The sequence below is a fragment of the Pristis pectinata genome, chromosome 28 (assembly GCF_009764475.1).
Source record: "Pristis pectinata isolate sPriPec2 chromosome 28, sPriPec2.1.pri, whole genome shotgun sequence".
Lineage (NCBI taxonomy): Eukaryota > Metazoa > Chordata > Chondrichthyes > Rhinopristiformes > Pristidae > Pristis > Pristis pectinata.
Genome location: NC_067432.1, coordinates 26735864 through 26748849, shown reverse-complemented (window position 1 = coordinate 26748849; position 12986 = coordinate 26735864). Strand labels below are relative to the sequence as shown.

General features: G+C 42.9%; 1 protein-coding gene across 2 annotated transcripts in view; it reads right to left on the bottom strand.

Moving 5' to 3' along the window:
* The window catches only part of myo1ea (myosin IEa), a 122076-nt gene that overhangs the window by 49409 nt on the left and 59681 nt on the right, over positions 1-12986 (bottom strand). For both annotated transcript variants that reach the window (XM_052040347.1, XM_052040348.1), the window contains 3 exons: positions 7821-7952; positions 5786-5920; positions 4922-5054 (listed from right to left, as the gene is read on the bottom strand). In XM_052040347.1, the coding sequence (XP_051896307.1) occupies positions 4922-5054; positions 5786-5920; positions 7821-7952 (400 nt within the window). The remainder of the gene's footprint in view (positions 1-4921; positions 5055-5785; positions 5921-7820; positions 7953-12986) is intronic.

The following is a 12986-nucleotide window of genomic DNA, read 5'->3' as shown; positions in this document are numbered from 1 at the left end:
CACTGCCCTGAACCACACCACTTCATTATTATAAAGGGAGCAATTTATAATATGCTCATTAATGGATTACATGAGCTAGATTTGGATTGTTGCCATTTAAGAATTAAATACAGTTGTATTAAATTGAATGTAGAGGTGTGTCGAGAGGTCCATACTGGTGTTCCGTGTTAAAACATTTTTATGGACAGTAAGAGAAAGAATTTTCATTTATACAACATTTTGGGTCACTTTATGAGACTTCAAAGTGCATTGAAGCCATGTAAGTGTGGTCACAATTGCAATGCAAAAAACGCAACAGCCAATTCACACACAACAAGCTCCCATAAACCACCAACGTGATAACGAACAGATAATCTGCTGTAGTGATAGCAGTTGAGGGTTAAATACTGTCCAGAACACTGCCCTATGGACCCACAGTGTCAGGCTACGTTCTGTGCTCGAGACTCTACATGGTGATGGGCCACTTCGCCTCAGCTCTCACAGGGAATGCATCAAATAGATCTGGCAATGCTACATGTTGATGTTCCACTCAGTGGAGTCATTTGTACTTTCACCCCCTGGTGAATAATCTGGATGATTGCATCCTTAGCCCATTGCAGGAGCTGCTTGATCTTAATCCCTCTGCAACTAATGGGACGGTAATTAGGCAGATTCTGCAACGGCTGGGCAATCAGCATAAATACATACCAGAGAAGGGGATGTTCTCCCAGTGTTGGCCATTGCACCATGCAAGGCTCTTCCTCTCCCCTCCAGTTGCGTAGAAAGAAAAGAGTGTCACCCAGGACTGGCAATGATTGGCAGAGAACATGCCAGCCTACTGTGGGATGTCCATGAAGGCTCGAGGAAACAACACCGGACACCCACTCACACTTGAGGTACTGTAGTTCAGGTAGGAGGGGAATGTGAACTAAAGGATGTTAACCCTTTGGGTACGCTTTTCCCTTTATTCATTCATCAGATGTGGGAACTGCTGGCAAAGTTATTGCCCATCCCTAAATACTGTTGAACCGAACTAAGTAGCTAAATTGGCCATGTGTCTGCCTGCACTGCACTTCCTCTGTGACTGGGACACTACGTTCTGTTTTTTTATCCTCTTGTGCTACCTCGATGTACTTATGTACAGCATGACCTGTCTGGATGGCACGCAAACAAAAGCTCTTCACTCTCTCTCGATACCTGTGACAATAATAAGCCAATGACCATTTCAGAGGGCAGTTACACTTCAACCACGTTGCTCTGGGTTTAGATTCACTTAAAGGCTGGACTGCAGAAGAACATCAGTGAACCAGATCAGTTTGTACAACAATGGAATAGCTCCACAGTCACCATTACTTCGCTTATTTTTCCACTTGATTTAATTAATTAAAGTTAAGTTAACCAGTGGAATATGAACACTTGCTTCTGATTGAACAGTCCAGGCCGCTGAATTCTAACGAACATAACTGCTACGCTACTATACCCCGATTAAATCCTCCTTATCCTCAGTGACCATTCAAGATGTTGCTGGAATTACAATCACAGACAGAAGTTTCTGGGAATCAGTCAGGAGCTCTCAGAACTCAAACGGAAATTTTTCAGGTTTTGAATTTTTGTGACAAAAACGGTCACAATATGGAGTGAACAGTTCTGGTTTAAATTAAAATGGAGTTGGTGGGTTTTGGCAGTTCTGGCGGGCACAGATGTTGCAGAGCACAACACAGACTGCTACAGGCAGCTGTTAAGTCCCAGGAAAAACTCTCCAGTCAGGGAAAGTTGTAAACTGTCCAACTGGAACAGAATATAGCCACGTGCAGAAACATGACAGAAAGGCACACGGGAGAAAAGAATCAAGAAACAAAATATTTCGCAGGAAAGAGGGAATATTCAGAACAGAATTCAACAGTGGCTGCCTAGAATCCCATTTATTGCTGCGGGTACTGTATTTAATGAAACAGTATCTGAGAAAAAAAAAGCTGCAGGTGCTTGAAATCTGAAATTAAAACAGAACATGCTGGGGATACTCAGAAGGTTAAGCAGTATCCATGGAGACAGAATCAGCTGATTACAGCGCGAAGGACCATTCAGTTGAAGGGCCATCGACTTGAAATATAAATTCTGTTTTCTCCACAGATGCTGCCTGACCTGCTGAGCATTCCCAGCAATTTCTGCTTTTATTTTACGTACAGGACATAGTCAATCAGCATCCATGGAGAATGGGGGGTTGCATGAATATGCCCTTTGCATGAGAATTACTCAAAAAGACATACTGCACATCACAGACTATTATTCTTTGCATAAAACTTTAAATAAATTGCCAAACTATATGTCATCCTTACCCTTTTAAATAACAATGTTTTACATTGCAATTCTACATTTCAAGGCTAAACTGTATTAATGTAAAATAAGCAAAAGTAAATCAAATGAATGACTGTCCTCCCCATCACATGAAGTGCCTTATCTTCAAACAGGACATTGTTGCTAATTAGTCCACAACTGCACTGCCCTAATGTACAAGTGTAAATAAACTAAAAATGTCTTTTCACTTATTTTTGCACAATACTTGAAACAAAATTGCTTGTTTTATTAAGCGATTGCTCAATATTCTTGGAAATTTTAGCCAGTTGCACAAGAATTCCGGATACACAAATTCTGGAGAAATGAAAGTTTGCTGTATAATGAAATCCAGCCTCTCCACGTCTGCAGGAGAGGATCCAATTCATAATTGGAGTACTGTCTCTCCACAATGCTTGGGAAGGAACAGGTGAAGGAGGTCATCCCCTCAGACCCTGACTGGGAAGGTTATCTCACTCTGTAACAATACAATTGTGTCAAATGGGGAAATGGGCTCAGTGCTAACAGAACATTTCAACAGATAAAAGCAGTCAAGTCCTTCTAAATTCACAGGGCCCTGTTTTCTGCACTTCCTTCAAACTCACTTGGGACCCGTTTCCCACACTCCTTTTAAACTCGGTGGATTCATTGGGAAATTTATTATACTGTTGTGTATAATCTAAAACATCTCAATTTCAAAGTGTATTGGGGTATTAAAAGAAGTAACATCCAATAGTCCAGGAAATCTGCAGGTCTGGCAGCACCGGTCCCGAGGGTGCCGGATTATCGGAGTTTTCCTCCCTCTGAATTCTGACCCCACCATCAAACATCCGGCCATTATCTCCCAGTCAGTTATGGACCTCACTCCCTTGGGAGATCTCCCCTCCACAGCTCCAGACCTGCACACCTGTTTCCACCTCCTGCCCAGGATCCACAAGTAGGATTGTCTGGGCAAACCTGTTGTTTCAGCCAGTTGAACTTGTCCTCATGTTGAACAACTTCTCCTTCTGCTCCATTCACCTTCCCCTGAATTTATGTAGAACTGAAACATTTCATTACAATATGTACCCTGCTCTCCTACTCTTCCCTTCCCTTCCCGGATCGCTTCAGCTCAACCTCAGAGGATGGGTTAGCCTCGAACATCCATTACAAGCCTACAGGCTCCCACAGCTACCTTGACTAAACTTGCTGCCCCCATCCTGCCTGCTCTGATGGCTGCATTCCGTTCCCCCAGTTCCTCTGTCTCTATCATATTTGCTCCGACAACAAGACTTCTGACACAGGTGCCTCTGAAATGCCTTCCTCTCCACCACAGTGGACAGAGCCTTTGACTGCAGCTCACTTATTTCCCGCACCTCTGCTCACAACCTTTCTCCTGGACAGATCAAGAAAAAAGTTCACCTTCTATCTCACCAGCGTCCACATTCAATGGAACCATCCTCCACTATTTCCACAAGCTTCAACAAGATTCCACCACCAAACACAAATTCCCTTTCAGTGTTTCAGTGGGACCTTCCCACTGCAACTCCTGGTCTGCTCCTCTGTCCGGCCCATCACTCCTCTTCTTCCCATGCACTGTCCCATGCAGCTGCAGGAGATGCAACAACTGTCCTATTACCTCTTCCCTTCCCACCATCCAGGGACCCAAGAAGTCTTTTCAGGTGAAGCAGCGATTTGTTTGCACTTCTTCCAGTCTAGTGAACTGCATTCAGTCTTCACAATCTGGTCTTCTCTCCGGTGGAGATACCAAGCATAGAGTGGCTGACCACTTTGCAAAGCACCTACGCTCAGTCCGCAGAGGCAACTCAGAGCTCCAACTTACCTGCCACCTTAATTCTCCGTCCATCCAACCCTCCCTCTGACCTGTCTGTGGCCTCCTACATTGTTATAATGGGGTCCAAAACAAGCTTCAGAAACCTGTCTGGGCACATTGCAACTTCCCCAACTCAATGCTGAAATTTGCAACTTTTTTTGCTTTCTATCTGTATCAAAACTGGCCATTTCAGCAGACAGTCATCCTCTGTGACTGGCTCAGATTTCTCTCTCTACCAGCACAGTTTGACTTGCCACACACATCTTACACTCTGCTCTTTAGATCTTCCTTTTTTGTATTCTCAACCACTATCTGCCCTCATTTCATAGCTTTTGTTCCATTGTCTCTCTCTCTCTCTCTCTAACTGCCTACATTAACCCACTGAGCAAATGACCTCTACAATTTATCCCAACGACAATCCTGACCTCACCCTATTACAAATATTCCCCTTGATCTACCCACCCCTCCCCTACCCTCTCTCCAACTTAAAAATAATTTGTTTTCTATCTTTCCCAGTTCTGACAAGGGGGTCTTTGAACTGAAATGTTAACTCTGTTTCTCTTTCCACAGATGCTGCCTGTATTCCCAATAAGTAATAAGTATTAATAAGTATTCCCAAATTTTCAGGTCTTGCTTCATAGGAGACAGTATCCAAATGCACAATGTACCATTACCATTGCTTCTGTATCCTTCCAAGAGATTGGAGCCCATGATTGCCAACTCCACTGTTGTATAGGTTCACATCTCTACTTGTAACATAAAGGAGACTCCAGGATAATTCCAAAATGAAACACTTACATTCTTCGCTTTCCACAGCCGCATAATTGCCAACTTCTTTAAAAGTGATATTTCCCATATGAAGCACGCCAGCCACTATCTGTAGAACCATAGCCTGTTCTTCAGCAAAGATTCCAATCACATTCATAGCATGCTGCAAGCAGATAATTGTTTCAAATTAACTGATGTGCATTCACGCAGAAAAACTTGTTAACTTGCTAATATAGCTTACCGACACCTCACAAGGCTGTTTCACGAGGAAAGTTTAAAGGAGATTTACGTGGCAGGTTTTTTTTCACACAGCGAGTGGTAAGTGCCTGGAACACGCTGCCAGGGGAAGTGGTGAAAGCAGGTCTACTAGCAATGTTTAAGAGGCATTTAGATAAATACATGAAAATGGAGCAACATAAACCATGTGCAGGCAGATGTGCAGTTTAAATTGGCATCATGGTTGGCACAAACATCATGTGCCAAAAGGCCTATTCCTGGGCTGTACTGTTCTGTTCTATGAATGTTGGGCTCACATGCTGATTTATAATCTCCAAAGGTATTGATTTTTTACAACTCCAGTATTTAGAGAAGCAACCTGAAATGAAATTCATTCATGTTGATAAAATGGATTATTGAATATCAATAGCTCCTGGTGCATAGAAGAACTCATATTTTCACTAGTTGCCCGTGTAAAGCTCAAAAATATTGCACTCCTTGCTTTGCAAACTAAAGGGGCCATATTATAAAGAAATCTTGAAAGAATTGGCAACTGCCCAGTCTGTTGAGCACAGCAAGGCTTAAGCTGTGGGGTACAGAGATATAATCAGGGCAGCATTGTCAATGCAAAACAAAAGACTGCTGACGTGAATGACAGAGTTAAAAATAAAATCTCACCAGAGTTTCTTGAAAATCCTTCCGATCGTTAATGTCTTCCACTTTGTAGGAATCGGATTGGTTGAGGTAAAAATAGTATTCAAGATCAGTGATTCCCAAGTTGGACTTCTGGTCAGCAGATGCACCCTCAATAAGCTTGAAGAGAGATGAACAGCAGGCTACAGGTCAACAAATGCACAGAAGAGGCCATATTTTAACAAGTCAACTGTTGCTATGTAATTATATGTCTAGGCTGCAGCTTGAACACCAACGGAAAACAAATTACATTTGGAAGAGCAAAACCAATCGTTTAATTAGATATATGATATAAAGTTGGTATTTCCTCATGTCTCATGTTTCATGTTTCCTTATGGCATAGAAGGAAGCCATTCAGCCCACTCAGTCTATGCTGGCTCTCAGAATCAATCACATTCCTCCAGGGAGAGATGGGTGTTGAAGAATGGGGACAAATGATGAGGTTTTCACACACAGTGAACCCAATCTGAACAACTTCAGCTGCCCTCAACTAGAGCGCTCCTTAAGCAAGGGCAAGATTCTTATCTGTTAAGTAAATGATCTCACCCTCATGCCAGACACAATTTCCACGTAAGGTTGGTCCTTTCCAGAACATTGTAGGGGAGCTTGGACCATGTTGCCCTGGGCAGAACCATCACTGGATACTCCTGGGACACCCAAACCTCCCAGCACAGTGCCAGACCAACAGGCCCATCAGACGCCAATACTTAGCTTCAAAATGTCACAGCCACACCTTACACTGCACCAACCTGCCCCACATATACCCCACCCTACACCGCACTAATCCCACACCGCACTCACCTCCCCCCCCCCGTGGCACTCACCGCCTCCTGCCTTGCACTAACCACACCTCTGCCCCCGTTTCCCTCACAGACCCACGAGGTCCCGTGACCCAACTTCCTGATCTGCTGCCAACAATCCCGAGAGACCAACCTCACTGTTGATCCCCTCCCAACATTCACCCAGACTTCCCCTCCAACACTTCCAAACATTATTAGTGGTCCCCGTCATCTCCTGCCCTTTGCTCCCCAACCCAACAGTGCTGGAATCCAATTCCATCTCCCAGCTCCTCCTCCACTCTAACCCTCCTTCCAACACCACCATTCCCGAAACCTGTCACATTCCTAAACGAGCAGTTCCAACCCCCCATACTCGGTCTGGGAACAGGGACAGTACCAGGCAGCACATTTAGGCCATGGAGCTTGGGTGGAAATGATGCTTGCACTCGGACAGGGAAGAAGAAACCCCAACAACCATATAGATCGTGGGACCTTATGCCCACCTGCTGCCCTCCACTGGAGTCTCTCAAGCGAGAAACCTAATTGCTAATATAGACATTGTGTTTTAGTAAATCACACACTGTAGCAAGAAAGCACACACAAGGTGTAGACCAGATTCAGATGATGCAGTCAGACAATTTCTGGGTAAAAACTACAATCATAATTAAATCTCTGCTACCAGGAGCAGGTATACCGTGAAAATGGAATATAGTCCAACTCAGTCAGATCCTCCATGCATACTAGGGATCACTCGGGACACCTGATGGGGAAGGTGAAATAAGGCGATGAGTACAGATTGGTAGAAAAATGAAATGGTGGAAATTCTAAATAAAGGTTGACAATGCTGGAAATGCACAGTGGGCCACTTGGCTTCTCAAAAAACTGCTGCCTTTGGCAAAGAATTCCCATCGAAAAATATCAATTAATATATGAACCTCCTGGGCAGCTCCAGCGTTCTAATTCCTGACTGTTAGTTCCAGGGTTTTAAAATAGTGCCCGGTAATAAAGAGAAAACAAAATACAGAAGGATTAAGGTGCACTAGGATTTCTTGCCAACAGCATCAAAAGAGATGAGTTATTAGGTCGATGCAGTGAAAGGAGAATATGGGTATAATGTCATAAAAAGCACGGGCTGCTCCTGAACACAGGAGGAAGCTGTCAGCTTCTGACCCTCCTCTAAACACACACAGCTTCAGCCAGTTATCCTCACATGAAGAGCAATCAAAAGCTTTATTACTAACCTGGTAGAAGATGTGGAAGCTGCGTTCTCCGAGATTTCGTGCAACAACCCTGGATTTTTCCAGAAGGAAATTGGAGATTTTTCCACCATCTGGCTCCCCACCTGGACTAAACTGGATCTCAAAGTATTTCCCCTGCACAGATCAGTCATCAGTTTAATAACATGGAAAGCTATAAAACAAATCTACAACTGTGGATTACACAGCAAAAAAATTAATAGCAATTGCAGGGCTACATTATTATGTTTATCAATAATAACCACATAAACTTGGAACACTTTACTGGCAGTGCTTAATATAGAAAGTTAAATATAAATAGCTCACTTGAGACTCCCTAGTTTTAGGGTCTAGAATAATATTGTCAGAGTACAGGGTAGGTTAATGCACATCCTCAAATTTCATCAGCAGTAAATTTTCCTGGATTCTGTCCCAACACATCTTCTATTAAAAAGTATTAACTTTTAAATTTGAAGTAAGATTGGAACTTGTGTTATAATTTGTAGTGTAGTCAAATTCTCAGCGTGACAATGGTTTAATCATTCAAGAAGAAATGTAACGTAGGAATACAATGTATTTATTGGCTTGTTCCCAATGAATCGCTCACAAACAAAGCACAATTTGGGAAATCTTGGTCTCCAGATTTTCCATCTATTCTTTTCAAAAAGAAACAGGGGAAAAAAATTCAAGATTTGTGGCCCAGCGATACCCCATGTGTACACTCTGTTCCCAAGAACATCTCATCGTGCACCAGCCCTTGAATCTTTAGTTTCCCATCAAATCTATAGAACTAATATTCTTCCTAGAATAGGAAGTTTTTAGGTAACACAGCAGCAAAGTAAGCATTAACATCAAAGCAAAGAAAGAGCCTCCAAAAAAAGTAATAATGCAAATTCTATGCAAGCGAACCAGTTCTTGTTTTATTCTGAAGACAAAAATAGAATCATCACTCCTTTTCCAGATATTCCACTCCCTTCCACAATCATCTTCTGACACTTAAAATTTTTACAAACTTTTGCTTCGTTTTCCTTCCTCCTCCTCAACTCTAACATTTTGTCTACAGCGTTTGTGTCTCCGTTTCTTCCTGCTCTTCCAATTTTTGAAAGGGAAGTAGTTCTCCAAAAGCAATGCAAAGCCGGTGCCAAAAGCTGGATTTTCACCCAGGCAAAAACACAATTATTAAGACTGATAGGGCTAGAACTGTGCGGAGGCTGCACTTCCTGCAGAAACAAAACTCCCCCAGTGAGTGATTTCAGGTAATGGAAGGTGCGCTGGGATAAACTGCAGTTTATCTTGGATACAAACCCTGCCTTTTGCATGCAGCATGAAAAAAATGTATTGAAGTTGAAAACATAAAAATCTTTTCCTCCAGTCCGGGCCATATTGAGACTGGAGGAGGTTTTGCACCATCAGGATCCTTTCTAACAGCTTCCTTTGCCCTCCTAGCAATTTGTCCTAAGGCTGTGAATAATGTCTGCTTCCTATCCTGGATCTCATTTTGAAACAGTTGGAATTTTTCCCAAGATACAGGGGATATTCGTAGAGCTGCCGCCTCACAGTCCTAGCATCCCGGGTGGATTCCTGATCTCCCGTTCTCCCTGTGACTGCGTGGGTTTCCCTCGGCTACTCCAGTTTCTTCCCACATCTCAAAGACATGCAGGTATAATCTGGGGAGAGTTGATGGGAATGTGGGGAGAATAAAATGGAATTGGTGTAAATGTTTGCTAGTTGATCAGTATAGACTTGGTGTGTTGAAGGACCTGTTTCGGTGCTGCCTGACTCTATGAACTCTCTGAACATTTGTATCTGAATGTTCCAGATGCTGAGATGTCTGGTCTTAGACTGATCCACTTGCCAGTCAGCACTGAGTGGGCAATGGGCTGGAATATGTAAGAACATCAGGAAATTACTTTTCACTTGAGAAAAGATTGTGAGAATTTTTTAGAATTGTGGAAAAATTATAAATAAGGCAAATAGAGCATTTATTTCATATAATAACCACACAAATGAAGAACATAACTTACTTGGGCTAGATTTGAGTTTGAGTTTCCCCAGGACAGTGGGTCAGTTATGGAACAACGCAACTGAGATACTGAAATAGATAACTTTTAAATGCTGTCAAGAAAAGGCAAATTGGTGTTCATAGATTGGCTTTGTTCGTATGGTGGGAGGTGAGAAATTTAATGTCTTGGAGGTGGATAAGAGGATATTCATGTCTGAGCAGTCAAGATTACACAAAATAGTGTAAATTGTCATCATTTATGGCACAATCTCTTGTCTTTGGACTGAAACTATCCTCCTGAGAAAGGACAGGTGAGTTCATAACACAACCACCTGGACTAAGAATATGATTAATCTCTTGCTGGATCAGTGCTTGTGGAGTACCCATGTTGGTGCAAAGGAAGTGTACCAGAGCTACCTGGAATTGTTGTCCATCAATGGCCCCTTGGCTCCCCGTCCCCTCCCTTCATCTGAGGGACTGCTTCCCTTTGCACTTCCTCAAAGTAAACCAGTCAGGTCTGAAATATGGGAGGAAAGGAATTGAATTCTACATCTAGGGTCATTTCAGTATCCTGTTTCTTATTACAGATTCCCAGGAATGGGTTGTTATCTACCTGGCGGATGACCTTATGAATTTCTACCTTCTCACAATATTAAATTCATTCATGGGGTATGGGTGTCACTGGCTACAGTCAACACTTGTCCAGCCCAAAGTTCTCCTGCACTTGCTTGGCCATTTCAGAGGAACATTAAAAGTTAACTTAACCACTTTACAATGGATCTGGAGTCACGAAGATCAGACCAGGCAAAAACAGCATATCTTTCTCGCCAAAGTAGTCAATCAGGTGGATTTCTACAACAGTTTAGTAGATTCATTATTGAAACTCACTTTTAAACTATAGATTTATCGGATTAACTGACTTTACGTTCCCCAGCTGCTACAGTGGGATTTGAACACATCCCTTCGGCTCATTTGTCTAGACCTTCTGGATTTCTAGTAGAGTAACTTAACCACATTTCTAATAAAAACATGTAACAACCACACCCTGAGGAAACCTTTATGGTGCAATCTCTGCATCAAGTAAATTAGATACATCAGTAATTCTGTCTTAAGCAGCATTACTGAGCGTTTTTTAAAATAATGTATGTTGAGTTGACTACTTGTCTTTAATTTGGCACCTCTCCAATGACACAAATTTGATGACTTTTCCTCACCTTGCATCCCACTACTTTTAGTCACTAGTTTTTATTCCTCCTCTTCCTCATTACCCCTTACTTTTGTTAATTCCATCTTTTTACTCAGGCGTCTGTTAATTAAAGGTGTTGGATTGTGTCAGAAAATTATAGAATTCTTAGTAATGCAATCATCAGACATCTACTATTTTTAACTATCTGATAAATAGCTGGGCGAGACTTCTAATAATACCAGCCAGGCTTGATCATTTCCCAGTTCATTGCACTGGGATTGACTTACACAAGACATGCTTGGAAAATGGTCAACATTTGACTGTTTGCTCAACCTCCAACTGTGGGAATCCAGAGAGAGCAGCAAACTCCATGAAAGGACTGCCAAAAACGATATTTGCATTTGAGCTTTATTCTCCCTTCTTATCGTTTCTGTACTTCCTTCATCTATTGCAAAATAAACACTAACACAGTGGTGTCAGAGAGCTAGCTGAAACTGGCATTTCATAAGAATCAGGCGGCAATTTGGAGACTATTTAACAGTCCCTCTTTTCACTTCATTGGTGGGGTAGGCACTCACTTTGTCACTGAGACCTAGAATTTTCCTGGGAGAGGTATTGTGAATCTTTTATTTGTTCACAGGATGTGAGACAGCAGGCTCAGAGCATTGAAGACTCCACCACATAGTGTGGAATTGGAGAATGGGCTGAGAATCCACCGTGCAAAGTCGCAAGACTTGAATTCAATCCACCTGATGATTTGTAGGCAGTTCCAGGAAGAACTAACATGAAAACAGCTGGACTGTAGTAAAAACCCAACTGGTTCATAAGTGGGAGGTCCTCATCATTCACACCTCCGCAGACACAGGAAGACTCTTGCACATCACAGGGAGCGCAAGGTGAAGAAAAGAACGTTAATGCGGTGATCAAAGGATGACTGGGAGATGATTAAGAAAATTTCATTTAAAGACCGTTAAAAAAATTTCAGATTACAGCAGCAGTAAAGGAGTGAAGATTAGGAGTTGGTGCTGAAAGGGAGCAACCACTTAGAACATAGAGAACATAGAACTGTACAGCACAGGACAGGCCCTTCAGCCCACAATATTGTGCCGACGTAATTAAACATAAACATTAAAATTAGAACATAGAGAACATAGAACTGTACAGCACAGGACAAGCCCTTCAGCCCACAATGTAGTGCCGACGTAATTAAACATAATTAAATGCTTAGGTAAACTAAACCCTTCTCCCTACACAATTCCCATATCCGTCCATTCATGTCCCTATCCAAGACCCTCTTCAATGCCTGTATCGTATCTGCCTCACCACCACCCCTGGCAGCACATTCCAGGCACCCACCACTCTCTGTGTAAAAAAACCTGTCCCGCACATCTCCTTTAAACTTCCCCCCTCTCATCTTAAACACATGCCCTCTGTTATTAGACATTTTGGCGCTGGGGAAAAGCTACCGGCTGTCTACCCTATCTCTGCCTCTCATAATCTTACAAACTTATCTGAGGTCTCCCCTCAGCCTCTGCTGTTGGTTCCCTGAACCTCAGGACACGTGACAATAATAAACCAATTTACAAATGTAGCACATGCCCTTTCATCCAGGCAGCACCCTGGTCAACCTCTTCGACACCCTCTCCAAAGCCTCTACATCCTTCCTATAATGGGGTGTCATTTGTTTCCTCAAGGTCTGTAAAGAGCAAGAGTAAAAAACGACCTGGGACATATCCGCAGGAAGCCCCCTGCCACCACCCCCACCCCCACCCCCCAGCCAATCCTACCATGCCACCCATGTTGGTCAAACTGCTGCCTCACAGCTCCAGAGACCCGAGTTCCATCCTGACCTCTACTGCTGTCTGTGTGGAGTTTGCACGTTCTCCCTGTGACCACGTGGGTTTCCCCCAGGTGCTCTGGTTTCCTCCCAGCTGGTCAAAGACATGCCAGTGGTAGGTTTATTGGTCACTGGAAATTGCCCCTG